The following is a 24,328-nucleotide window of genomic DNA, read 5'->3' on the forward strand; positions in this document are numbered from 1 at the left end:
GTTTGTGTGATTTGGAGGTGGTGGGAAAAATCACATTTTTTCAAAAACTGGCTTAAGTTAGACCAAATGGCCCCTCCGGAATGCGGTTAATTTTTCGACCACCTCCAAATGACCTCAACTTTTGCACACATGATCTATTGCACAAACAAAGGTGGGTTCCAAAGGTTTTATATTTTTTTGAATTTTTTATTAATTTATAATGCCCTCTAGACTGACTGGACAAAACATCGGTCTATACCTCAGGGGGGCATTGTAAAAAATTCTTTTTCCAAATTTTCTTTCATAGCCATGATTGGCACATGTGGGTCACCATGTTCAAGAAAGTTTGTGTGATTTAGAGGTGGTGGGAAAAATCACATTTTTTCAAGAACATTTGGGTCACAATTTTTGAATTTTATGAAATGAAGGAATATGTGCTCAGTTATTGGAATATTTGATCATATGGTGGAGTATTTGCTATTTTTGCTTACTCAAATGAAGGAAAGATGTCATATGTGTCGACGAACAATTTCCACTTACTTCACTAAAAAACATTAATTTACTTAACCCAAAGTTTTACATTTGGTCAATTTTGCTTATGGGCAGAGCATGTTGCACATGGCCACAGCCTGGGAATTTATTGCACCATTGCAACAGCATGTTCCACATGGCCGTAGCATGGGAAGTGTTTGCAGCATGCCTGATAAGTGAAGCAACACTGATGCGGCATGTCTGATCATTGCAGCAGCTAAATTGAAGCAAATCATACATCTAAGGAACCATAATGGCAAATTTAAGGGACACAAATATAGATAGAAATATATACTACTGCCATAGATAGCAGCATCCACACAGCACACTTGCTGATGCAGACCACTACCATATTAGATATGTTTCGACCGCACATCACAGTACTGCACTTAGATAAAGTTCATACTAAATTACCACCACAAGTTTCCACCATCAGAACACCACACAAAGTTCACCAAAAGGACTGGGCCTTCCTACATCATACGACAACGAGGGTCTAGGGCAACTACAAGTCAGGGTTTCAGGACCTTGTGGAGGGCAGAATGCTGAGCCCTGATCTTGTAGTCATGACTGCTGATGGATGTAGCCCGACAATGCTCCATCAGATGCTCCAGCAACCCAGACCTGGGCTTGGGCCTGCTGCAGTAGGGGCACCGGTACTTGTCAGACCTCCAGTTGTAGTACTTAGCAGGTCCTTGGGCCCTGATCTTCAACTCCTCCTTCTCTTCAAAGGACTTGGCGTTCCCCTGGACCACATCATCTCCAGATTCATACTGCACACATTAATGACTGACATTAATACATTATGCATTTAAATACTATAAACATCTAACACTAACTCAATGCACAAATAACATTTCAACTAGGCCTTACCTCGTACGGCTCATCCTCATCACTGTCATAAGGGTCGTACCCAGATGCGTCCCACTTCCTCTTGTTGCCAACAAGATCCTCCTTCAACTATATTGTCAACCAAGCAAGTCATTTACAAGGAATTGAATTGCAGTTCAAATAATGGCATTACAAACAAAATTGTGAATGTGAACCACATTGGTATGTTGCAAGTGACCAATATTGTCAATATATTTTCCAATGCTAAATATTTTAATATGAAACCTACAGATAAACAAATAAAGCTACCTAAACAATTTGTTTTTGCATAATGATGGAAAGCTCCAATCTATATTGGACAACATAGCTAATATAAATACATATTCTGGAAAACTTTCTAATTACAGGAAACCTACACAAAAGAATAATTCAGATGTACCTAAGCATTTTTTGGGATAATACAGCAAAGCTCCTACACATATTAACATAATGCAGTAGTTAATTAGGTACAACTTCAACTATAAATGCATACATCTTCAACAAACAACTAAAATTTCATTACTTACCTAAACAACAACAAATTATACTATAGATGTATCTTGTATCATCTAAATCAATTCATTGCCACATCATAATTAATGCATTCCAAATCAAATATGTTTCCATCCAATATCATTGAATCACAAATCAAATCAAATAATCATATATGTCTGCAGCATTGAACTACAGATCTAATAATCATATATGGTCTATCTGACCTTAAATTCCCCCTTAAATAAGGTATTCAACCTCATACTAATTAAAATCTAACAAGCAAAAGTTCCAGGACTAATCTAATAAGCATCTGAAAAAACCCCAAGATGCTTTTATCTCTGAATCAACGGCATTGGAGAGGATGTTCAATGCTGTAAATATCTCTGAAGCAATTGCAAAATTCCACTGCTAACCCAAACTAAATAAGCATAGACTTCCCCTTCCCCTCTCCTTCAGAAGCCCCATTCCAACACAAACAAAATCCATCCATTGAGAAGCTCTTTTTGATTAACATGACAACACCAATTACATGAGCACATCCTTCACTATATTTACAACCAAACTAATGCACCATCTAATCACCTCAGGTAGACAATTTCCAAAAACACAAGGCCATGCACAACCCATCTCATAGCCTCTGCCTGACAGGCATCAATCAAGCATCAAAGAACTGCAACTATGACAACATGCATCAATGAAGTATCTAAGAATTGCAACTATGACAGGCATAATCCCTAGAACTAAGCATCGATTTAATTAATCATCAATAGAGAAGTATATATTTGACTAATCCATCGTCTAATCCTCAAGCCAAACACCTACAGAATTGCACAAATTCCACTACTAATCTCATAAGCATATGAAAAATCCCCATCCCTCAATCCGGCTACTTCTAACCTAATCTAATAATCATATGAGGTCCACCATTCTTGCACGAATCAAATACACAAAAACCCTAATGCAGAGAAAACCCCACATCTAACAAATCTAACCAAAGAACCTTCTAACCACAAACCCTACAATCTAAAAACTACCACATTAAAGTGATAAGCACATACCTTCTGCTCCGCCTGCTCCTCGCCAGAGCCGGCCTCCACCTTATCCACCTTCTCCACCTCGTGCGCCTCGCCGGAGCCCGCCTCCACCTTCTGCGCCTCGCCAGAGCCCGCCTCCACCTTCTGTGCCTCGCCGGAGATCGCCAGAGCGGGCGCATCTGGCTGGACTGCGCCGTTGCATCCCGCCCCCGCCTTCTCCAGATCTGCAGCGGAGGGAGCACCGCGCTGGACGCCGGCACGTCCCCTCACAAAGGTGCCCGCAGCGACCTGCCGCGCCTTCTCCACCAGATCTGCGCCCCAATCCGGGCGCTCACCTCCTGCGTCCGCCATGGCGATGGAGAGGATGCGGTGAGGGAGACGAGGAGGTTGGAGAGGAGAGGGAGTGGGGCTCGTGGGGAGTGGGGAGTGGAGATAGGGAGACGATGCGGCGGGGGTAAATGGTGGGCGATGCGGCCGGAGGTGGTTGCCGTCCACATTTATATGATGGGACAGTTTTGGCAACCCCTCGTGACATGTGCTGCCCCATGCGCGGGCGGCTGCAGCGTGCACGAAACGCCGCCGTATACGAATACGAGCATACGGCCGGGCATACGATCTAACCGGGCCCGTACAGGCCTTCCAGGGCTCCTCGACGGCTATACGCGGGGGCAACAAAGACGATCGGGCCCCTCGTTATGAACCGTTTTTGGTTCATCCTGACCGTCGATGTGTTTTTCCACCTCGCGTTCAACCCAGAGGGAGCACCGGAGCAGAAACGCTACACTTGCCGGCCGGCCGGCCAGCGATACACGCACCAGCACGAGGGCCCCCGGAAAAGCCTAGCGTGCACTAGTAAGTACGTACTCTACTACGCTATGTGTATAGTATTATGTATATACTGATCGGAGACCGTAGATGCATATGGTTTGGGGTGGCAGTATTCACGCTGCCTCGGGAGTATGAGAAAACAAAAACATGCATGCAATGAAACGGCGCCTCAAGTCAAACTAATTTGATTTGACCTCTGTCTGTTTCTGCCCCTATGCATCAGCGCTGACGTACCTCAATTGGTTGGCCACGACGGCACGCACGTTTCGCCGCCCATCTGTCCTAGCGACCTCCTATTCTCGCTAAAAGAAACGAAAAACACTGGCTTAAATCTGGTCCATGCATGTGATTAGTGCCAGCTCCACGTACGAATGTCGCCTATATGTCCAAAAAAAAAAAACTAATTGCGACCTATAGTAGTACATATGTAAGTGATGCATGCACTTTGTCGTTGGGCTTGGTACGTGTATGCTACCAGTACCGGAAGAGCACTCTTGGCCAAATGGATCGCTAATTGTCATGCTAAATGAAGGCGTGGAGGGTGGTCAACGAAGGCAGTTAACGAGATCTGACTACATATAGAACTGGCGTCCGTCCAATCAAAGAGATTAATCATTGCAGAATACACATCTAAATAATTCTTTAGACAGATGGTGTTATCCTTGGCAGAATGCAGATTATTCCTCTATAAGGATGTATCATCATTTGCAAAAGCAGGAGCATGCTCCCCCAACTTTCAGAAGAATTTGAGAAAGTGCTGCAATGCTAAGATACAAAATATTTGTATGGTTGATGCTTCATGATAGAGTGAATGTCAGGGATCTTCTTCGGATGCAAAAAATTTCCATCTACCCAGTTATAATGTCAACTCTTTTTTTGTTTTGACGCTTGTTATAATGTGAACTCTGCAGTAGCTGCTGTGAGGAAACATCCCTTCATCTTTAAATAAAGATGAAGGCCAGAGCAGGAATTGGTTAGAGAGGTGTAATACACACATGTACTTTAATTTGTACTATGTAAATAATTTATGATTAATAAAAATACCATAGAACAATTGTTCTACTTCTGTTTAAGAAAACAAATACTCCTTCCGTTCATTTTTGTAAGTCATTTCAGACAGTTAAAAATGGGCTATTTTGTAAATTGTCTGAATTGTCTTCAAGGCCTAGTAGGTTAATCATAAACAAAGTTGAGGTTGTCCCTTCGGGGACATCCAATAAAGTTGAGGTTGCTAATCAGAGCTGCGAACCAAACAAACTCCTCATACATGCGGCTAACCTAGCTCCTCGTACGTGCAGGTGCCGGTGCAGCCAGAGCCAGGAAAGATGAAACGAATCGCCCGCACGAGGAAACGGATATCCTCCTACCTCCAGCTCCAGCCAAACAACATGCCTCCTCCGTGCAACCTTTTTCGCCGGTCCTACCGGGTATACATAGGGAGCTGTTACTTTCAAGGAGTTCCTAGCTAGATTAACCTGGTTGAAAGCGAAGGATTAAAAGAAGCGAATGGTTAGTTATCATCATGATTAAAGTAAAACTAGCACACCAAAGTGACATCAGTAATGACTGTCGAAACAAAATGTGACACCACAAGTAATGCACATAGATAGATATCGCTCAATTCGAGATTTGCCCTTTCCCTGGCTCTCTCTTTTCACTAGTTCATGCTACTACACAGTTCTTTCGACAAAGGATGAAATTTTATTGGCTCAAAATGAAGCATGAAGGAGATACAAACACAATGAGCACACACTCTACCTCTGCATAGGTAAGATGACACAATCAAAAGGAACACACACGCACAAAAACACGTCCGCAAATAGCAAAGTCATATAAGACCAAAGCTATGCGTAGACGAGAAAAAAACCCCAAAGTGATCAGATCGACAATCCACAAACTACAGGGATAACCATATCCGCACCAACAATCTTATGACATCACATGAACGGTGAGGTTCTTCATGCTACTAGCCTACTACATAGAATATTGCAAGTGCACTTTTGTTATGTTACTTTCTTGACCATTCGATCCATCGTGTCAACCTAGCAAGACTGACAGGCAGCGCGCTGAGAACAAATCTCATCTCACCCAAAAGCAGCAAGCTTTATGCTGCCCATGGCGACAGAGACGCACTGCTGCACTTGCACCACATCGCCTTGCACTGCATGCACGGCTTGGCTACCTATATAACATCATCACAACATATAACATTATAGTGTCTTGTACTCTGAAGCTACTGGCGGTGCAGTCAGTCAGTCAATCAATTAAGTTAATTTATTAGCACCAGCATGGCCGCAATGGGCGACACTACCAGGAACCGGACGTTCCCGCATGGTAACGACAATGACGACGCGACGGCGCCGCCCTCGCCCTCGCCGCCGGAGATGGTGTACTACGAGGGGTGCCCGGGGTGCGCCATGGAGCGTAAGAAGGAGAACAACACAGGCACGCCCTACAAGGAGTTCTTCTACGTCGGGGTCACCACCCTCGCCTCAGGTTCGTGCGTCACTGCTCTACCTAGTCGCTCTATTCCAAGTACAGTATTAGATTCACTCATTTCAGTTAGGGTTAAATTCGGACGGAGAGAGTATGTACTGATTTTACTCTGCATCTCACAATGTAGATTTCTTTTACCGTACATGTTTTTTTTTATACTATGAAGATTTTATTAACTTAGGAACATTTTACTGTACATATTGTTATTGTATAACGCATTTAAAAAGGACGATCATAACTGTTTCACATTCTAGATATAGAAAAGATCTGTATGTAGTCATTAAACAGTGTACGATATATAGCATTACTAGCAGGGATGGGATTTGACGATGTTTTTTTTTTTCTGATAGCGAGCTCACACGTATTAGTCATGATAGGCCATGTTTCTTGCAATATATTGACAATATCTCCTTTAAACTTGCAGCTCTACCAATATCATCACTCTTCCCATTCTTGTACTTCATGGTATGTTAAAGATCTCACTTTGATCGATTTAATTTAATTGGTACCGCCATATGTTCTTCGCCTGACCCAACTAACTAAATTGTGGCCTCAGTTTGCTGAATTTTACTGTCAATAATATACTTATTCACACAAAATTTACCAGAAAGATTACAATCGATATACCCTACATATACAAATATATTAGTATAAATATTTCCGACTCTTACCACCACCCATAGTTGTAACCATTATTAGTCACCGTGGCTCTGACCACTTCACTCTCATATACTCCCTCCATTACTAAATATAAGTCTTTTTAGATATTCCACTATAGACTACATACGAAGCAAAATGAGTGAATCTACACTTTAAAAGATGTCTATATACATCCGTATGTAGTTTGTAATGGAATCTCTAAAAAGACTTACATTTAGGAACGGAGGGAGTAGGTCTCACTCAGCTCTGAAACATGGGGCATACTCATCAGCATTAATTCCCATAAACATAATCTTGACGTCTCTTAAGATGTAAAACGTCCAACCTGGCAATTGATCCACAATGGATCTCTCCATGGTAGACCTCATAAAAACAATAAACATACATACACTGCAAAAGAGATACAACAGATTCATGCCTTCAGGTGAGTCAGCCAAGCACTATCTGATGATGCATGGCTTATTCGATGCCATTATCAACCATAAAACTCGGATGGGGGCAAATGATTGAACTCTACGAACTGGTAACCCCTAAAGATCGACACTTTCAAGGGTTTATTTAGCTCTCGGTTTAAAGACTTCGAGCAAATGCTGATAAAACATCACTCGTTTTATTTATGTACTCAGTTTGACCTTCCTTGACAACAGATACAAGATATGCATGTGGCAAAAAACGAACAAGACATCGGTGTGTATGCTGGTCTTCTTGGTAAGAATGCCAAAACTCATTGAATCAACGACATGTAACAAAGTTCCAGCACATTCCTGCAGTTCTTCTTCCAAACACTAACATATATACTCACCCAGATTAAGATATGGTATACTGATGTCGATGTCATATAGGTGCATCGTACATGATCGGCAGATGTTTCGCCTCGCTCTTCTGGGGTGTGGTGGCAGATCGTATTGGGAGAAAACCTATCATTGCATTCTCCATGTTCTCAGTGTGAGCAAACTTTTCTGCTAGTTGTAACAAAATAAATATGCTAACTTTTACGTGGCAGCTAATTTATAAACTCGGTAATCAATCCTCTTTCAGGGTCATCTTTAACACTCTATTTGGACTAAGTGTAAAGTATTGGATGGCGATTGCCACAAGAATGCTCCTTGGTTCTATGAATGGCATGCTTGCCCCAATAAAGGTATCCAAGTTTGCCCAATCTAGCATCAGTTATGTCATGGTAGCAACTAATACCATGGCATCAGTTATGCCATACTAATTGTTGACTGTTACAGGCTTATTCAGTTGAAGTTTGTCGACCTGAACATCATGCTCTAGGATTATCAGTAGTAAGTGAACATATAACTCTACTCTTTTACATGCATCGCCATTACGACTTACCAGTTGCTCTAGTTGACTTTATACATTGGGTACAGGTAAGCACGGGTTGGGGCATAGGTCTTGTTGTCGGTCCAGCCATTGGAGGCTACTTAGCACAGGTACCTATTTGTTCAGAAATGCCCATTTCCAAATACTAATAAATGTACTACCTATTCTAACACACTTGTTTTCTTACTTGCCTGTCAGCCTGCAAAGCAATATCCGAACCTATTTTCTGAGAACTCGATTTTTGGGAGGTAAACTGTAATGTAAATAAGCTTTTATTTAATTCTAATAAGCCAAACTTCATGAAACTAACACTATATGCATTTTTTTGGTTTCCCTATTTGTTGCCGTGCCTTTTTATTTCACTGATCGCCTTTGCTGTTCTAATAAGCTGCATATGGCTACCGGTATGTGACATTCCCACTAATACTGTGCCCTATGCTTTTCCTTTTCCATTAATAGCTTTGCCAGTATAATCTAATGGAATTTCTCTTATTGGTTAACTCTGAGACATCCATTTCTAGTCTCCAACTTGTAGAGGGTTCTTTTAAGTTCTTAATTATAATGTTTGGCAAATTTTCAGCCCGAATTGATATCACGACTTCCATTACTATCCAGATATGAGCCAATAAAAGATAGGACACATGTATTTCCTAATCCCATGCATTGCCTGTTACTGAAAGGGCAGCATTTGTACTTTGGACCAAAACTGAAAAACTGAGAACTGCTGAACAGTTAGAGGGCTTAATTGGGGTCTAACATGATGCGGGAGAAAATAATTATCCATAATATGTAATAAATATATAATGTTTTCTACATTAGGCATAAATTTGGTTATATTTTTTTAGAAAAAGGGAATAAAATTAAATTAAGACAAGCCAAAGGGCAAACAAATGTGTCAACTCTTGAGCTCCTCTAGTCCATTTGCAACTGGTCTCTAATCAGTTATTGCTTGGTTATCTAGATTAATTTTCTTATTGGGGTTATAACATTAATATGTGACTGAACTTTGCTACCAGGAGACACTTCATATGCATAAAAACTTAGAAAGGGAAGTAGAAATGGTTGGTGATTCAAGAGCTGCTCCCCATAGAGAAGTTCCACATTCAGAGAAGAGTCTATACAAGAACTGGCCATTGATGTCTTCTATAATTGCATATTGTGTTTTCACCCTTCATGATACAGCATACAGTGAGGTAACTACTATTCATCTTCCCCTTACGACATACAAACTAATGAATAGATAAGTAACATATATATTTTTTGTATCAGATATTTTCCTTGTGGGCTGTAAGTGAAAAAAAGTATGGCGGACTAAGCTTTTCATCTAAAGATGTTGGCCAAGTTCTTGCAGTTTCAGGTATGGGTTACAACCAGTGTATATAATCTTATTAAACATCTCTTACATATTAACATTTTAATTTATGCAGTTGAGTTCAACTACAAATGCTATAAAATGTGCACCCCAATATTAAGATTGCCTCTAGGATGTTCATATTTATGGAACATTCTGCCATGTAGTGGTGCACTTCGAAACCAGATATAATCAAAAGAAAAAATGTATATTTCTTTTGGCTCTAAAACATTCAAACAATCCAAAGGGAACCATAAGCTCACGAAACTATTCACTTTTGGACAAATCACTGACTTCAATGCGGTTTTCGCTGATGCGGGTTCACCGATGTGATTGCCACATAGATATGAAGAGCAAGTTCGATAACAATGTGAGGTGAGGGACCAACGATGTGAAAGTATGACAGAGAGAGGAGAAGAGAGAAAAAATATTGGCCCAAGCCGCCTTTCCTTTTTAATTTCATCTTTATTTTTATTTTTGAACTACAATGCCACAGAGCCATATATGGGCTTCAGGAGTCCGTATGCATACAAATCATGTAGGTAACCGGAACCGCTCGAAAACCAGACAAGGGTTCATAAGTGAACTGTTTTGTAAGTTCAGGGTTCATTTCGGGCTGTTTGAAAGTTATAGGACCAAAATGCACTTGAGGCATAGTTAAAGGCCCAAAATGCAGACTTCTTTCTAATCAAAACTAGTTCTAATACTACATGCTACCCATTCTGGAACATTGTTCTCTCATTGTTATACTGGTTAAATTCTAGTAGTAACTATTTGCGATGTATTATGATAATAAAAAACTTTGAATATTAATTTCACATTTGATGTCAGGTGCTGGTCTTCTTTTGTATCAAATATTTGTTTATAGACACGTCCACAAATATCTCGGGTCTATCATTTCATCCCGTATTGCAGCTGTGAGTAACCGAGCTATTTCCCACAAAACTCACATTTCTTATACATATCCTTTTTTTTTAACAATTCCACATGTCCATTTCAGGCTCTATTCATACCACTTCTTGCTACTTACCCCTTCATGACACACCTATCAGGGACCAAACTCGGACTAGCCATTTATTTCGCTGCCGTTATAAAGGGCGCTTTTGCCGTAAGTGTCAACAATTCCATCTCATCGTCTCAAACATGACTTTATTTCTTTCAAACAGAATACCGTACATGCTGTATCGATTTTGAGCAATAGGATTATACAGATTGAGAAATCCCATAAGGTTTACATTATAATCAAGAATATATACAGAATTGACCATACTAGAAGAAATGCTAACATAGAAGTTTTTTTCTTTTTTATACAGCATTATCATTCTTTCTAACATTACATTTTAAATCTCTGAAAATTTTGATCAGACGACTATCTTAACGGGCACTTGTATTCTGCAAAACAGTGCTGTGGTAAGTATCAAGTCAATTTGTGTGACTTTTATATGCTCAATTGCTTCTCAAGTTAGCTAACTCAGTTTACTGAAACGACAGTCACAAAATCAAAGAGGTGCTGCAAATGGCATATCTACGACCGCAATGTCCCTCTTCAAGGCTATTGCTCCAGCAGGAGCAGGCGTTCTGTGAGTATCGTTGTGAACCATCCAAATCTTTTTTGAACACAATCAATATGCTAACATGTAAAAGTCATATAGCATGTGAACCCTACTGAACCTTGATGGAGCTTCTCAAAGAATTAGTTCCTTTAGCAGATTGGACATAATAGTAGACTCTAAAATTTAGTTAAGAATGATAAAGGCCAGAGCTGTGTCTAGTAAAAATAAATAAAGCCCAGAGCTAAATTAAAATCATATGGTCACTAGTAAGCCTACCAGCACCTTCTCTTATACTATTATTACTTGATACTAGGTTCATATGCATATACCATCTATAACATATCATATTTGGAAACTTCAAATGTAGGTTCTCATGGGCCCAAAAGCGCCAACATGCCGCTTTCTTTCCAGGTATGTTTGATAATTTATGGGTTACATTCTTATTTCAGCAACAGCGGTTATTTGTTAAAAAATAAACTTGCCCCGCGCAGTACACGTGTAATTAATCACCATGGGTATGTGCAATTGCAAAAAATAACATATGATCTATTTCTTCAATCATGCAGGGGATCAAATGATATTCCTGATTTTGAATTTAGTCGAAGTAATTGGGCTTGTGCTAACCTTCAAGCCATTCCTAGCAGTTCCAAAGCAATATGATTTCAAGTAGCAGCTGGAACCCCCAAAGCAGTGGAACAATGGCTGGTGTGAAAAATTACAACCATGTTTTAGCTGCAAAAAATGCGTAGAAGTCCCAATCCTCAATCCAGCCCCGTGTTGTGCAGAGAGCCAGTGATTATACTTGTACAGTATTAAAATAAGGAAGGCACTTTTTTTTTGAGGGAAAAATAAGGAAGGCACTTAGTAATACCCTGAACTGTGAGATACTGTGTAAACCTTTCTCCATACAGAGGACTATTTTACGACCCAGCATCATGTGCCCTTGTCTGTTGCAACCATTTCGCTTTCTCCCACTAAGCATAAGCATAAATCGATCGCATTGTCCCTCGTAAGTAAATACGTGAAACCCAAACGCCACCTGCTCATCTTATTTCAACCGTGGCGGAGTTGTGATAATCATGCAAAAAACAAGAACTTCGCATAAGATTACCCAAGTAAACATCCAATGTGGGATGGAAATGGTAATCACCAAACAAGAATGACGAAAAGTAGTATTTTGCAAAACATGTAAGCTCAAGAAAATACCATGAGTGATGAAGGCTTGCACAAATCATCCATGCTTAGCAATACCCATTCTGATGCCTATCAACACCCTTTTCCGCGAAAAGCAAACTACAAAATTGTCTTGTCCTTCAGCTCATCTGGAAGATGCCAAGCCTGGTCCAGGCATGACATCAGCAAAATTAAGTATGAAAACTGCATAGGTGAGAGTTTATGGAAAACTAACAACGTTCAATGTTTCAATTAGTGAAGTATATCACCAACTATCATGTAAGAATGTCTGCAAATGATTAACAGCAACACATGACAAACATCTGACCTCTGAAGTCTGAAACATAGCTGATGGAAGTTCAGAGCTCTATCATTCTGATACACTCTGGGCTTATAATTCAGAAATGACGCTCACTACCAATCATACAACCTCCCGATTGTTAAAGAAACCAATGAATACTATGGAATATCGATACCGCAAAGAAAGCGAGCACATCCAATTTTGTGTTCGATCTGAATTTGCCTTAAGTAGTAGGTAAAACAGACATGGCCTTACCTAAAGCTTGTAAATGCTAATAATTTTGAGCATCGAAATGTATTTCCACCATGCGGGGAGAGAGAGAAGCAAGAACATCTTCAGAACTAACCGAGATTTAGTCTCAGAGGTGGTCGCCACTGTAGGGGGAGCCGGAGGTAGGCGGAAGATGGCGGGGCCGGTAGGGAAGGTGCTGCGCGAGCAAGGGTGGGTTGGAGAAATAGCCGCGCCGTTCCTGTTGCAGCAGCAGTCAGCAGGCAGGGGCGCAGACGGCGAGCACTGCAACTCCGGCAATGTCGGGGGGCGAGGTTACCACAAATGCGAGAAGGAGCCCATGTTTCTGACGAGGCTTGCTTGACGGGCCGCGACCTCCTCAGAGCCCACGTGGGAGGCGGCCCGGCCCATCTAAGAGGGTGCTCCCGTCCGTCCGTCCGTCCGTCCGTCCTTCCTCAAAACCCTGGGGATGGAGCTGAGCGGTGCCGCCGCCAATTAATCTGCGCCTCCGTCTCCTCCAACTCCGACCACCACCGCCTGCAGACCTCAGCCTTAGCGTCCTCCTGATGGGTCGCACGGTCAAGAAGGCCGGCAAGTCCAAGTCGAAGAAGGGCAAGGCACGCGATTCCGCAGCGCCTCTTCTTATTCCCCTTCCCCTTTTCTCACCGATGATGATAAGCTTTCCCTAATATTCGTGTTTTCTTGGGCGGCGTTTGTTTGGTTAGGGAGCGAAGAAGGCTGATGCTTCATCGTCTGCTGCCGCTGCGGTGGCTTCTGGTCCGGCAAAGGTGAGGGACCACTAAATCCTTCGTTTCAATGCTATTTTATTCTTCTTTGATTGATTGATTGATTGATTGGAGCGTATAGATGCCTGCCTGGACGAGTTACTCCTATGATTAAATTGTTTTCTTTCTGTTCTCATGCTAAGGATGATGCTGAAAACTGTGTATGTGGAATTACATATGTAAATGGTGGGTTTTGTTGTTAGGTGTGGCAACCAGGCGTAGATGCACTGGAGGAGGGAGAGGAGCTCCAGTTTGATCCCGAGGCTTACAACTATCTCCGAGGATTTAGTATTGGCTGGCCTTGCTTGAGGTGAAGCTATATTCTCCTTATCCGCAGGGAGGCATTGTTCGTGTTGTAATTTCAGACTAGGAAATTCTCTCTTCTCAACGGGTTTCACTTTGCTTTGCAGCTTTGATGTTGTGCAAGATCAACTTGGGCTTGTCCGATCAGAGTTCCCACACACATTATATGGCGTTGCTGGAACTCAGGTTGCGTTCTCTCTTTACCCTTTTTAAAATTTACACAGAAAGGACTACTTCATGCTTTGTCTTACCAGCAAACCTGAGATTGCAATTCATTTCTGTTCTGCCACATAGGGATGAGTTTGATCGTCTCAAATGTATTTGTAAGGGCATATTTCATTATCTTGTTTAACTGCTGGATTGCTGGTGCCTATTCATGTATACTTCTCCAGAATGTGCTAGGGTATTTACCGGTCTGCATCAGTTTCGTATTCTGCTATTTTAGATGGAACTTCATATACAATTGCTAATGTTTATTAGTACAGATGAACCATGTCAGAAATTTAGTGCGGGTGCTTGCTCCCATTTAGGGCCAGTTCTTTTAGGCGATTCTCCCAGAATCGTCCCCCTCCCCAGCTTCTCTCAGAATCGTCACTTCATATTTTTTTTACAATCCTAGCTAATTAGACCTTAACTAGATAGGATTGTAAAAAATATATATAGTGGCGATTCTGGGAGAAGCTAGGGAGGGGGGCGATTCTCGGAGAATCGCCTAAAAGAACTGGCCCTTATAGCATGATTATTGCTTTGGTGCGTGTTTCATTGTTATTGGTGTTATTACAGCTACTATATGTAAGGCTCGGCCAAGCTATGATTGCTTGCAACCGAGCTCGTCTGGGTATTGTTAAGCTTTAAGAATGAGACTCAGCTAATGGGGATTTTTGTGCTCCAAGAAATAATGTTTATATTGGTGGAATCTCAAGTAATTAGTGCATGAAAGAAAGTTTTGATACTTGTTTACCATTTACTAGCTGAACTGCCAAAGGTTTCCCAAATGTCTTATATTTAGGAATGGAGGTAGTATGTTTCATTTATACGTTTCCAACAAATGCGTTTCCACACAGTTCATCTATCTAAGTTAAGGGCTGTGCTTCATCCTTTACAGGCTGAAAAGGCTCCATGGAATTATATTGGCGTATTCAAGCTTTCCAACATAAACGGGAAGAAGCGGGAACCTATACCATCTTCAAAAGTTGATGCTGACAGTGATATGGATAGTGACAGCAGCAGTGATGAAGAAGAAGAGGAGGAAACTAATGAGGATATAAAGCCCATCCTACATGTATGTTTTTTCTCTAAATGCACAACTTCATATTTTTCGTTGACATCAATTATTTCACACTTCTGCTGCATTGGTACAAACCTTCTGTTGCTAATAGGTCAATTTTGTATGTACCAGCTAAAAAAGGTGGCCCATGCTGGGTGTGTAAACAGGATACGCTCAATGACTCAACAACCACACATATGTGCTACATGGGGAGACACAGGTCATGTTCAGGTAATTCTTTTTGGCTCTCATTTCTCTTTATTTACTCCCGTGGCTGGCCCACTCAACATTTGGTTAATCTCTGCCGCATCTTCCCAGGAACAGATAGAATAATCTGTGCATAATATTTGTTAGGAATAAAGGGCTCCACACCCCAATTCCATCATTTACATATCATATTTCGTTCTTAGGAACTTGTAAGGAACATAATGTATTGAACTGACTACTTTGTGTGTAATATGCAGGTTTGGGACTTCAAATCCTTCCTTAACTCAGTAGCAGATTCAGGGCCAGTTGCACACAAAGAAGATGACATAATCCATAATCATGTACCTTTGAAAATATTCAATGGCCATAAAGATGAAGGATATGCAATTGATTGGAGTCCACTTGTTACTGGAAGACTTGTTTCTGGTATGTAATAGATCTATTACATGTTACAATGCTTTATCTCAGATATGTTCTCTCGTGATCTCTCTGTCATGTATTCATAGATCAGCGTTTTCATTTAATTTGGTATACATTCATTGGCTTAGACCAGTTTAATGTTTTTTCCACACAGGTGATTGCAACAGTTGCATTCATCTCTGGGAACCATCTTCGAGCACTTGGGACGTAGATACAAAACCATTTGTTGGACACTCCGCAAGCGTTGAAGATCTACAGGCATGCCACTGAATGATGTATCATATATCTACTCCTATGTCCTCTGGATATGTTGATTATCTAAAAATTATTTGATTATATTCTTGCAGTGGAGTCCCACAGAAGGCGACGTATTTGCCTCTTGTTCAGTGGATGGAAAGATATGTATTTGGGATGTTAGGACAGAGAAGAAACCCTGTATGTCTATTAAGGCTCACAATGCTGATGTTAACGTTATCTCCTGGAATCGGTATATTTACTAGGTTTTTTTATTCATGAGCACTACTATTTCTTCTGTATACCGTTGTATTTATGTTGTGACCTCCATTATCAGGCTAGCTAGCTGTATGATAGCTTCAGGATGTGATGATGGCAGTTTCTCAATTCGTGATCTTAGATTTATAAAGGTACTTTCGTCTTGACAAAGTACATTTTTCTATGCTCGTCAGTTGCATACTACCCACTTCAAAGGGGTGTTTTCCTCTGGTTTGTGTTTTTCTGATTTGTACTTTAGGCTTCTGTTTGCCTGCCTATGTACTCTATATTGAGAAAGAAAAGTATCAAGTGAACGGGTATTTTGAAGATAATACAAGACGAATAAGACTTCTGTTGATGAAAATTTGGCATGTTATTGCTAGTAGAATTGTTAATTTGATACTCCCTCCGTCCCATAATGTAAAGACATTTTTTGACATGTCGAAAAATGTCTTACATTATGGGACGGAGGGAGTATGTGTTGTTACATGTTATTTTGTTAAGCTGGTAGTATATATAGTGCACACTTCTGCCAACATCACTGCAGTTACACTACCACAATCAGTATGTTGCTTTGCCAATTTTGTTTAAAATATATTTTCCTATGTATGATATGAACTATTGTTTCTTTTCTTATAATTATGCACAATCAGTATGTTGCTTTTCTTATATTCACGTCAACTCTCTGTTCACTGTGCTTTCTGTGTATTGGCAGGATGATGGCGCAGTGGTAGCGCATTTCGAGTACCACAAGCACCCGATTACATCTGTGGAATGGAGTCCACATGAAGCATCAACTTTGGCTGTATCATCTGCTGATCATCAACTCACGTACCTGTCCCTCCCATTAATTTTTTTTTTGTTTAAGTGCTGCTATCCTACGACATTTTGAATTCTCTTACTGTAACATGCTGGATTGTTTGTCTTCAGAATTTGGGATCTTTCATTGGAAAAAGATGCAGAAGAGGAAGCTGAATTCAGAGCAAAGATGAAAGAGCAGGCAAATGCTCCCGAAGATTTGCCCCCACAACTTCTCTTTGTTCACCAGGTACTTGATCAAATTTCCCCTGAAGATGGCTTCAATTTCTGTTGTTTTGCATGTGTCGCGGCCAAAGCAACATCTGTAACCAGCTGTAAAGAAGCAAGTAGACATGTGATGATTTTGTGAATGTGCAGGGCCAGAAAGATTTGAAAGAATTGCACTGGCACCCACAGATACCTGGAATGATCGTGTCGACGGCAGCCGATGGCTTCAACGTGCTGATGCCCAGCAACATAGACACAACCATAGCTGGGGCCGACAAACCTAGTTTAGCGCCACTTGGCTAATTCAAGGCTTTTGAAATATCTGAATATCCTCCTAGGCTAAGAGCAATACTGCGAGTATCTATCTGTTTTCAGTATCATGTATTTTATGTTTCTCAACCATCTCAGTTTCATGTAATAGATAGTGGACAATTAGTCATCCTGGATGATACTCACCAAATTACCTGATCCAGATGCTCTACTTTTGACGCCGAAGAATTTAGCTCATATTTGAGCCTTGTTAGGGCAACTCCAAATAGCCAGCAATTGTTCCGACTGGTTTGGACGTGCAAAATTCCATAAATCAGAACCAAAGTGGGGGAGGGTTTGGGGGAGTCTGGACGTCTGCCATGTTAGACTCCACACCCGACACACACAAAAGCCCCATGACACCCTTGACACACTCAAAAGCCCCACTCATGGTGTTAGGCCAAAAACCATGTCCTGCAATTGCTTGGTCAAAACACCATAGTAGAATATTTTGACGCTGTCGTTCTTGACTTTGAAGTAGACACGATGGATTCGTACTACAACATGGAGGATGAATGTGTTAGCGCTTGGCGTCCTCACCTCACCCTATTGAGGCGTTGTCGTGGAGCCCCAGTCCCTTTTGGTTGCAGCTATCCAACGGCTTCAAGCATGCCTTCCTGGCGTATAGCGTCCTCGACTCTGTCACAGGGTGGCCCTGATGATCTCTTGTATTTTATGTCCTTGCTATCTCCTGGCAGGAGCGACTCTCCACGGTTTGGCGCGAGGGGACAATTTCAACGGTGTGACTTGTCCTCCTCCAGACTCGAGAGATGGCTTGGTGTGTTCGATACTGCGGTGTGAGGTGGTTTCTCAAGGCTGCGCGGTTTCGGTTATGTTCGGTAGTTTTGTTTGTGTCATATGTTATGTGTGACGCTCGATGTTGGGTTAGTACCACTTAGGGCATGAGCAATGGTAGCACTAGAATGGTGTGGTTTCAAGTTATCCATATAGTTAAAGTTAAATGAAGCTATTGGTTTGTACCACACTCATCTAATGCAAGCTACTCCCTGTGATATCATCATATTTTGCTCCTTTTGTCTTTACCCTCTCTTCCAGCACCTGCCATGTCAGCGTCCCTAGCTCCAGCCAGGCACATGACAAGGAGGCCCCAACCGGCAGCGACCCAGCCGCTGCCCAAAGGCCCGCCAGGACGAAGAAGCCCACCTCGCTCGTCACCGGCCCACAGTGGACAAAGTGAGCCCAGCAACCGCTGTACTTAAGCCAGCCCGAGCGAAGACCCGGGCATCCAGTGGATCACGAAACCGGCGGCGGCACGAACCCTAGTTCATCTTTCTCTCCCGTTCCTCTCCCCAAATTCGTGTACTCTGCTTGTAATCGCCACAATACTACCGAGCAATATAACACTACCCTTACATGCCACCTCCCCTTCCTGTGAGAAATCCTTCTCTCTCTTACCTTTTTCAGCCGGGGATGCAGCCTCCTCTGCAGGATCCCACTTTGGTTTTGAGGCTATAACTTTTATGCCAACGCATCATCCGAGCCGAGTTGGCACATGTGGCATCACCCTTGAGGCAGCGCATTGGCCATGCCCTTATGTCACTTGCTCGAACACCGGTTTATTTTTATTTTGACCGGCCGGGTGGTTGTACGAGGATTTTCTTAGTTGGACCAAAGCCTGTTTCTTGGTTTTGAAACATTTCGGCCGTTTTATAAGACGTCGTACAAATATACAGTCCCTGCACCTGGATGCACCGGATTTCATGTCGGCCTTCCGATCGATGAAAGGCATCTGGGCAGAGCAACCTTTCCAAGCGCGTCCTCCTTTATCCTCGCCAACGCAACAACCAAGAACAGCGCGCGGATTACGAGGCGGGAGATTTGGCGGCAAATCGCCGCACGAGTTCATCCATCTCCGCCCCGTAAAAAATTCTGGGTTAAGCTGAATGAATGGATGAGCTGTCCAAGGAGCAGATCGACGAGTTCCGGGCGGCCTTCAGCCTCTTCGACAAGGATGGCGACGGTGATTCCTTCTTACTCCATTCGATCGCCATTGGCACGCATCGCTCGATTCGATTTGACCGCCATTGGCACGCACGCAACAATCCGGTTTGAGATTTGATTCCGCGCGCGAAAACCTACAGGGACGATCACGGCCAAGGAGCTGGGCACGGTGATGCGGTCGCTGGGGCAGCGCCCGTCGGAGGAGGAGCTGCGGGAGATGATCGCGGAGGTGGACACCGACGGCAACGGCGTCGTGGATTTCTCCGAGTTCCTGACCCTCCTCGACCGCAAGATGCACGGCGCCGGCGCCGAGGACGAGCTCCGCGAGGCCTTCCACGTCTTCGACCAGGACAAGGACGGCTTCATCTCGCTCGACGAGTTCCGGCACGTCATGGTCAAACTCGGCGAGCGCCTCTCCGACGTAGAGCTCAAGGAGATGCTCCGCGAGGCCGACCTCGACGGCGACGGGCAGATCAACTACTCCGAGTTCGCCAGGGTCATGATGGCCAAGTCAGTGCCATTCCGTCTCATCTTCTCACGGCAAATCTGCAATGAGATGTTCTTCAATTTTTTCCCGGCCTAATTCAATGAATGAATCAATCAATCTGCAGGATGGACACGACGGGATCAAAACCATCGGCGCCGCCGCTCTTCAAGAATGGACTCCGGGTCTGCCGCTACCTTCTGGCCTTCCGGATCATGGAGATCGGCCGGAGTATTAAACGAGGGTACACTCCACCATGCAACTTGCGTTAACTAGTCTTCATAGGCAAAACCTTCTTCATCTTTCTCCCATCTTTTGCACTTGCAACTTGCAAGGCAGCATCTTTAACCGAAATCACGATTTTTTTTTTTGAAAAGGCACCGAAACCACGATGAGCATGAACCCAATCAATATATGATACTCCCTCCGTCCGGAAATACTTGTCATTGAAATGGATGTATCTAGATGTATTTTAGTTCTAGATACATCCATTTTCATCCATTTTGATGACAAGTATTTTCAGACGGAGGGAGTACTACTGTGCTAGAATGGTATGTGTTTCAATCTCACAGTGCATGTTGCTCGTGTCATGTGCAAATGGCAGACGGCGGAAGTCACAGCAAAACAGTCGTGAGATGGTACCAGAGAAGAGCGGCGGCGATGCCGATCCCCCGCCGGACCAAGGAAACAAGGACAAGGACAAACGAGGAAGCTGCATCCCCTCATGTATCATCCTCTGAAAATTCAGGTTTTCTGTTTGACCCTTCAGTTCTGATTTACAGCTGAAGGAACAAGTGTACGTAACAAGGCAAAAACAAGAAATTAACTTCATGGTCTCACAATTTACAATGGGAACGAAATGATGACCGGCCGATGTGAGTTTACAAGCATATTCGGCTAAATGTTTGCGAGTTCCTGATTGCATTGTTGTTCCAAAGTGAACTTGATACGGCTTGTGAAAACCCACATGCCTAATATACAGCAAAACCTACTTGAATGTGCTTGACTTAAACTGTTCCAACAAGTCTCTCAAAATGCAGCATATACAACACCAGTGGAGGACAGGCACGGCTGACAACAGGGCTATCCACCTGTACTTACAAAATGCGGTGAACAATTTATCTTGATCCAGCTCCTGAGAATGGATCAACTCAGGAAGAATGGGATGCTAATAGTTTACCCATCCCCCCTTCTCCCAAGCTGCTGCTAGGAAGGTTGGATCTGAAGATCGTCGGATTTCCATACAACGTCCTTCAAGGTGTTTGAAAGGTTCTTGTAGAACTGCACCACAATATTAAGGTTTATGTATTTCAGTACAAATTGGCGAGGGAAAGGCGAAAAAGGATCAACCGCAATTTACAATCCCGGTAACCCGTCGAGTCCAGATTACTGAGGTCAGAGAAGCAGGAATTGGTGCACCTCTCAGTTGACAGACTCCACTTCCAAATCATAATTGCATGATAATTTACCTTGTGAAATTCTAGAGTGTCGCCTTTTGCTTTGCGAACTTCAACCATATGAAGAGAAGGTCCGACTCGCAGTATCTAAATGATATTGCACAGATAAAGTTAGACTGAAGAAGTTAACTTGTAAGTGGATTCAGTTCAGCATATTCTCCGTATTACCTCGGTAGCAACATTGAGTTTCCCCTTCCTTCCTGCTTTTACCTTCTCTAGTCTCAGCTGATCAAACAAACAAGGGGAAAATATATACTTAAAGCTCATATACAATATCAATACATCTTTTAAGGAAAATAATCGTGTGGACAGCTATTAAACCAAGCTTTGCGTGGCAGACCTTGTAATTTTTCTTGTGAATATCAAATCCTAGAGGCTTTGCAGCTTCTTCGATCTTGTGGAGAATTTCTTTAGGCGAGCTTTTAGATGTAAACCTTGTTTCTCTTTTAAATTCCTGTCGATATAGTTATTCGATGTTAGAGTATAGAAGAATGAAGTTTCGAAATCATAAATGCGTAACAGAAAATGTGCATAAAGCTCTAAGTGAAAAAAAAAGGGTCTGAAGATCTTATATTTACATAGGCATATAAATTTAACTGCTGGCTTTCATCATTCAATGTAACTGAGATATCGAAATCAAGTGCATATTTCAGACATGATTTGGGCTATATCAGCAATACTATAGAACCATCGTGAGTTAAGTCATCGCGCATCGCAATTTCCTAAATTTTACGTTGTTATTAGGATGTTGTCTTACTTGCTCAGAGTCGAATAAATTTCCAAGATTAAGGCCTGCTGACATTGAAATCAGTTCAAATGCATTCAGAGCTACTGGTTCTTCTTCTTTCTTTTCTGTTACATGGTGCTCCTGAAGGAAGTCAAACCAGAGTTATAAAACTGGTTAGTAATACCGAACCCACGAGAGATCTTCTGCATTTGGTAGAAACAGAAATGCAAGAGCTTGCATATAGCCATGGGCTTACTTCTGAATCATTGAAGACAGCATCCACATCGTCCAGTGTTGTGTCATACTTCTCATCAAACTCCGCACGCTTGTAACCTTTCTTGAACCACTCATCCTCTAACATTTCTTGAACTGTTATTCTCTGCCACAATTTGTCAAGACATTAGCTTGATATTATGGAGCAAGATGTGGGATTATTAGCCCCTGATTGAACACCATCTCTGGTGTGTTTATTAGTAAGCACAAAAGAACTTGGAATATTGATAGGCTGATCAATGGAACTGACAGCATGTTATCTACAACCCTACTGGATGCATTGCGTGAGGAGATTTTCCTATCTAAAGTATTGGTTCAATGAGCTCTTGTGTTCTACCATACCGTCATCGGATTTGGATCAAGGATTCTTGTTAACAACCTCTTGGCAGGAAAAGACGTCCAAGGCGGAAACGTAAACTCTGCATCTGATATCTGCAAGGAATAACAGAGAAAAATCAAATCAGCATGAACAAGCAAGATCGTAACAGTAAACCAAAAGAAGTACAACGCTCACTTTCTTATACAAGGCCATAAGATTAGAGTCCTCAAAAGGCAAATACCCTGCTAGCAGAACAAACAGAATTACTCCACATGACCACAAATCTGCCATTGCGCCATCATAGCCTTGATCTTCGAGGACCTGTAGGTAGTTGCAATATTTTAAATATTACTAGTGGTACTTGGTTAGAAATTAATGTCAAGAACTATTGGCGGTTCAGGTTCTACAAATTTCTGAAATTACCTCCGGTGCAACATAATTTGGAGTGCCGCAGGTCGTGTGCAGTAATCCATCATCCTGAACAACAATAGATAATTAAATATTCCAAAATATATCGGAAGAATGAATATGTGGGAGTGTTTGAACATCAAAGGAACATGATTATCTGTTAATACAGAAAAGTGTGAACTCTGAAAACTTCCATGATAACTTAGGAGTGCATGAAGCTATATAATAAACCCGTACCTTGAGCTGCTGAGATAGCGCGCTCAGCCCAAAATCAGACACCTTCAGATTTCCACATGAATCAAGTAATAGATTTTCTGGCTGCAAGTAGTTTGGTTTAGATAGATTATGTGAGTACATTTGGCATTGACAGGACAAACAGGCAGCAGAGATGGAGAGGAGCTCACTTTTAAATCACGGTGGTACACCCCCCTGCTATGGCAATAATCAACCGCATTAATCAACTGTTGGAAGTATCTCCTTGCCTCATCTTCCCTCATTCTGCCATGGTTAACCTTTACGACAAGGGACGCGATAACCGTCAGCACATAACTAACAACGGTATGCTGTAATCCTGTGTGTGCTGAAGATAAGCAAGCCGCATCAGCGCATAAGCAGGAAACATAGGTTGTAGCACATGACTTACAATTGTGTCAAAGAGCTCGCCGCCGGTGACGTATTCCAGAACAATGTAGATCTTGGTTTTGCTTCCCATCACCTGGAAAATTGAAGAGAAGATCAATTAATTTGATAATAATATTAGCAGTTTCCCCTGATGAGATTAAAACAGACGTGTCAAATAATTGCGCCCAATATTTGTGACAACAGCTTTATGGTTGAGGTGCATGATTGGAAAGAGGCAGCTGGCTTTGAGTAGTATTGTGGCATGGACCCCAGACATGATGCACTTTTCTGAACAATATTACAGGATTAACCTGAGCATCGAAAACAAGATAGAAATGGTGATTTCTTGAGATACCTCGTGTATGCAGACAACATTGGGATGCTTAATCAACTTCATCGTTGCAATTTCCCGCTTGATCTGCGATTCCACCACAGGGTTT

The 24,328-nt window shown here is 42.2% G+C and overlaps 5 protein-coding genes and 1 long non-coding RNA gene across 7 annotated transcripts in view; 3 read left to right on the top strand and 3 right to left on the bottom strand.

The window, feature by feature from the left end:
* Positions 1-899: 899 nt before the first annotated feature.
* Positions 900-3,354, bottom strand: LOC119293504. Its single transcript, XM_037571966.1, has 3 exons — positions 2,934-3,354; positions 1,384-1,470; positions 900-1,283 (listed from the first exon to the last, which is right to left on the bottom strand). Exons 1-3 carry the CDS (start codon positions 3,258-3,260, stop codon positions 1,023-1,025), a joined length of 675 nt encoding a protein of 224 aa, XP_037427863.1. The 5' UTR covers positions 3,261-3,354; the 3' UTR covers positions 900-1,022.
* A 1,381-nt stretch (positions 3,355-4,735) lies between these two features.
* Positions 4,736-13,160, bottom strand: LOC119295607. The gene is made up of 3 exons (XR_005144120.1): positions 12,947-13,160; positions 12,333-12,464; positions 4,736-5,212 (listed from the first exon to the last, which is right to left on the bottom strand). It is a non-coding gene; the product is annotated as an uncharacterized LOC119295607 (long non-coding RNA).
* Positions 5,717-12,173, top strand: LOC119295602 (protein ZINC INDUCED FACILITATOR-LIKE 1-like). 2 transcript variants are annotated; one of them, XM_037574042.1, is made up of 17 exons: positions 5,717-6,233; positions 6,658-6,698; positions 7,541-7,601; positions 7,736-7,838; positions 7,932-8,034; positions 8,129-8,182; positions 8,270-8,332; positions 8,421-8,470; positions 8,611-8,626; positions 9,239-9,415; positions 9,492-9,579; positions 10,405-10,490; positions 10,574-10,681; positions 10,939-10,983; positions 11,065-11,153; positions 11,494-11,537; positions 11,693-12,173. In XM_037574042.1, exons 1-17 carry the CDS (start codon positions 6,026-6,028, stop codon positions 11,794-11,796), a joined length of 1,440 nt encoding a protein of 479 aa, XP_037429939.1. In that variant the 5' UTR covers positions 5,717-6,025; the 3' UTR covers positions 11,797-12,173. The 2 variants fall into 2 exon arrangements, with proteins under 2 accessions (XP_037429939.1, XP_037429938.1); XM_037574041.1 differs by having other exon boundaries at positions 5,719-6,233; positions 8,551-8,626.
* A 136-nt stretch (positions 13,161-13,296) lies between the features above and the next one.
* Positions 13,297-17,857, top strand: LOC119295603 (glutamate-rich WD repeat-containing protein 1-like). The gene is made up of 13 exons (XM_037574043.1): positions 13,297-13,445; positions 13,554-13,616; positions 13,817-13,923; positions 14,024-14,102; positions 15,022-15,198; positions 15,316-15,414; positions 15,648-15,816; positions 15,965-16,068; positions 16,158-16,297; positions 16,382-16,454; positions 17,018-17,133; positions 17,233-17,350; positions 17,479-17,857. The coding sequence occupies exons 1-13, from the start codon at positions 13,395-13,397 to the stop codon at positions 17,629-17,631; spliced, it is 1,449 nt and encodes a 482-aa protein (XP_037429940.1). The 5' UTR covers positions 13,297-13,394; the 3' UTR covers positions 17,632-17,857.
* A 1,543-nt stretch (positions 17,858-19,400) lies between these two features.
* On the top strand, positions 19,401-20,845 carry LOC119295606 (neo-calmodulin-like). Its single transcript, XM_037574045.1, has 4 exons — positions 19,401-19,618; positions 19,740-20,109; positions 20,211-20,327; positions 20,688-20,845. The coding sequence occupies exons 1-4, from the start codon at positions 19,546-19,548 to the stop codon at positions 20,821-20,823; spliced, it is 696 nt and encodes a 231-aa protein (XP_037429942.1). The 5' UTR covers positions 19,401-19,545; the 3' UTR covers positions 20,824-20,845.
* A 60-nt stretch (positions 20,846-20,905) lies between these two features.
* Positions 20,906-24,328, bottom strand: part of LOC119295604 (CBL-interacting protein kinase 32-like) — a 5,183-nt gene continuing 1,760 nt past the window's right edge. Inside the window, exons 3-15 of the mRNA XM_037574044.1 lie at positions 24,244-24,306; positions 23,911-23,982; positions 23,672-23,779; positions 23,505-23,585; positions 23,283-23,336; positions 23,055-23,180; positions 22,883-22,972; positions 22,524-22,646; positions 22,298-22,408; positions 21,881-21,994; positions 21,709-21,765; positions 21,553-21,627; positions 20,906-21,364 (exon numbers count right to left, since the gene is read on the bottom strand). Coding sequence (XP_037429941.1) covers positions 21,290-21,364; positions 21,553-21,627; positions 21,709-21,765; positions 21,881-21,994; positions 22,298-22,408; positions 22,524-22,646; positions 22,883-22,972; positions 23,055-23,180; positions 23,283-23,336; positions 23,505-23,585; positions 23,672-23,779; positions 23,911-23,982; positions 24,244-24,306 — 1,149 coding nt within the window. The 3' untranslated portion in view covers positions 20,906-21,289. The remainder of the gene's footprint in view (positions 21,365-21,552; positions 21,628-21,708; positions 21,766-21,880; positions 21,995-22,297; positions 22,409-22,523; positions 22,647-22,882; positions 22,973-23,054; positions 23,181-23,282; positions 23,337-23,504; positions 23,586-23,671; positions 23,780-23,910; positions 23,983-24,243; positions 24,307-24,328) is intronic.

This window comes from Triticum dicoccoides, chromosome 4B, assembly GCF_002162155.2.
Source record: "Triticum dicoccoides isolate Atlit2015 ecotype Zavitan chromosome 4B, WEW_v2.0, whole genome shotgun sequence".
NCBI classification, from domain to species: Eukaryota; Viridiplantae; Streptophyta; class Magnoliopsida; order Poales; family Poaceae; genus Triticum; species Triticum dicoccoides.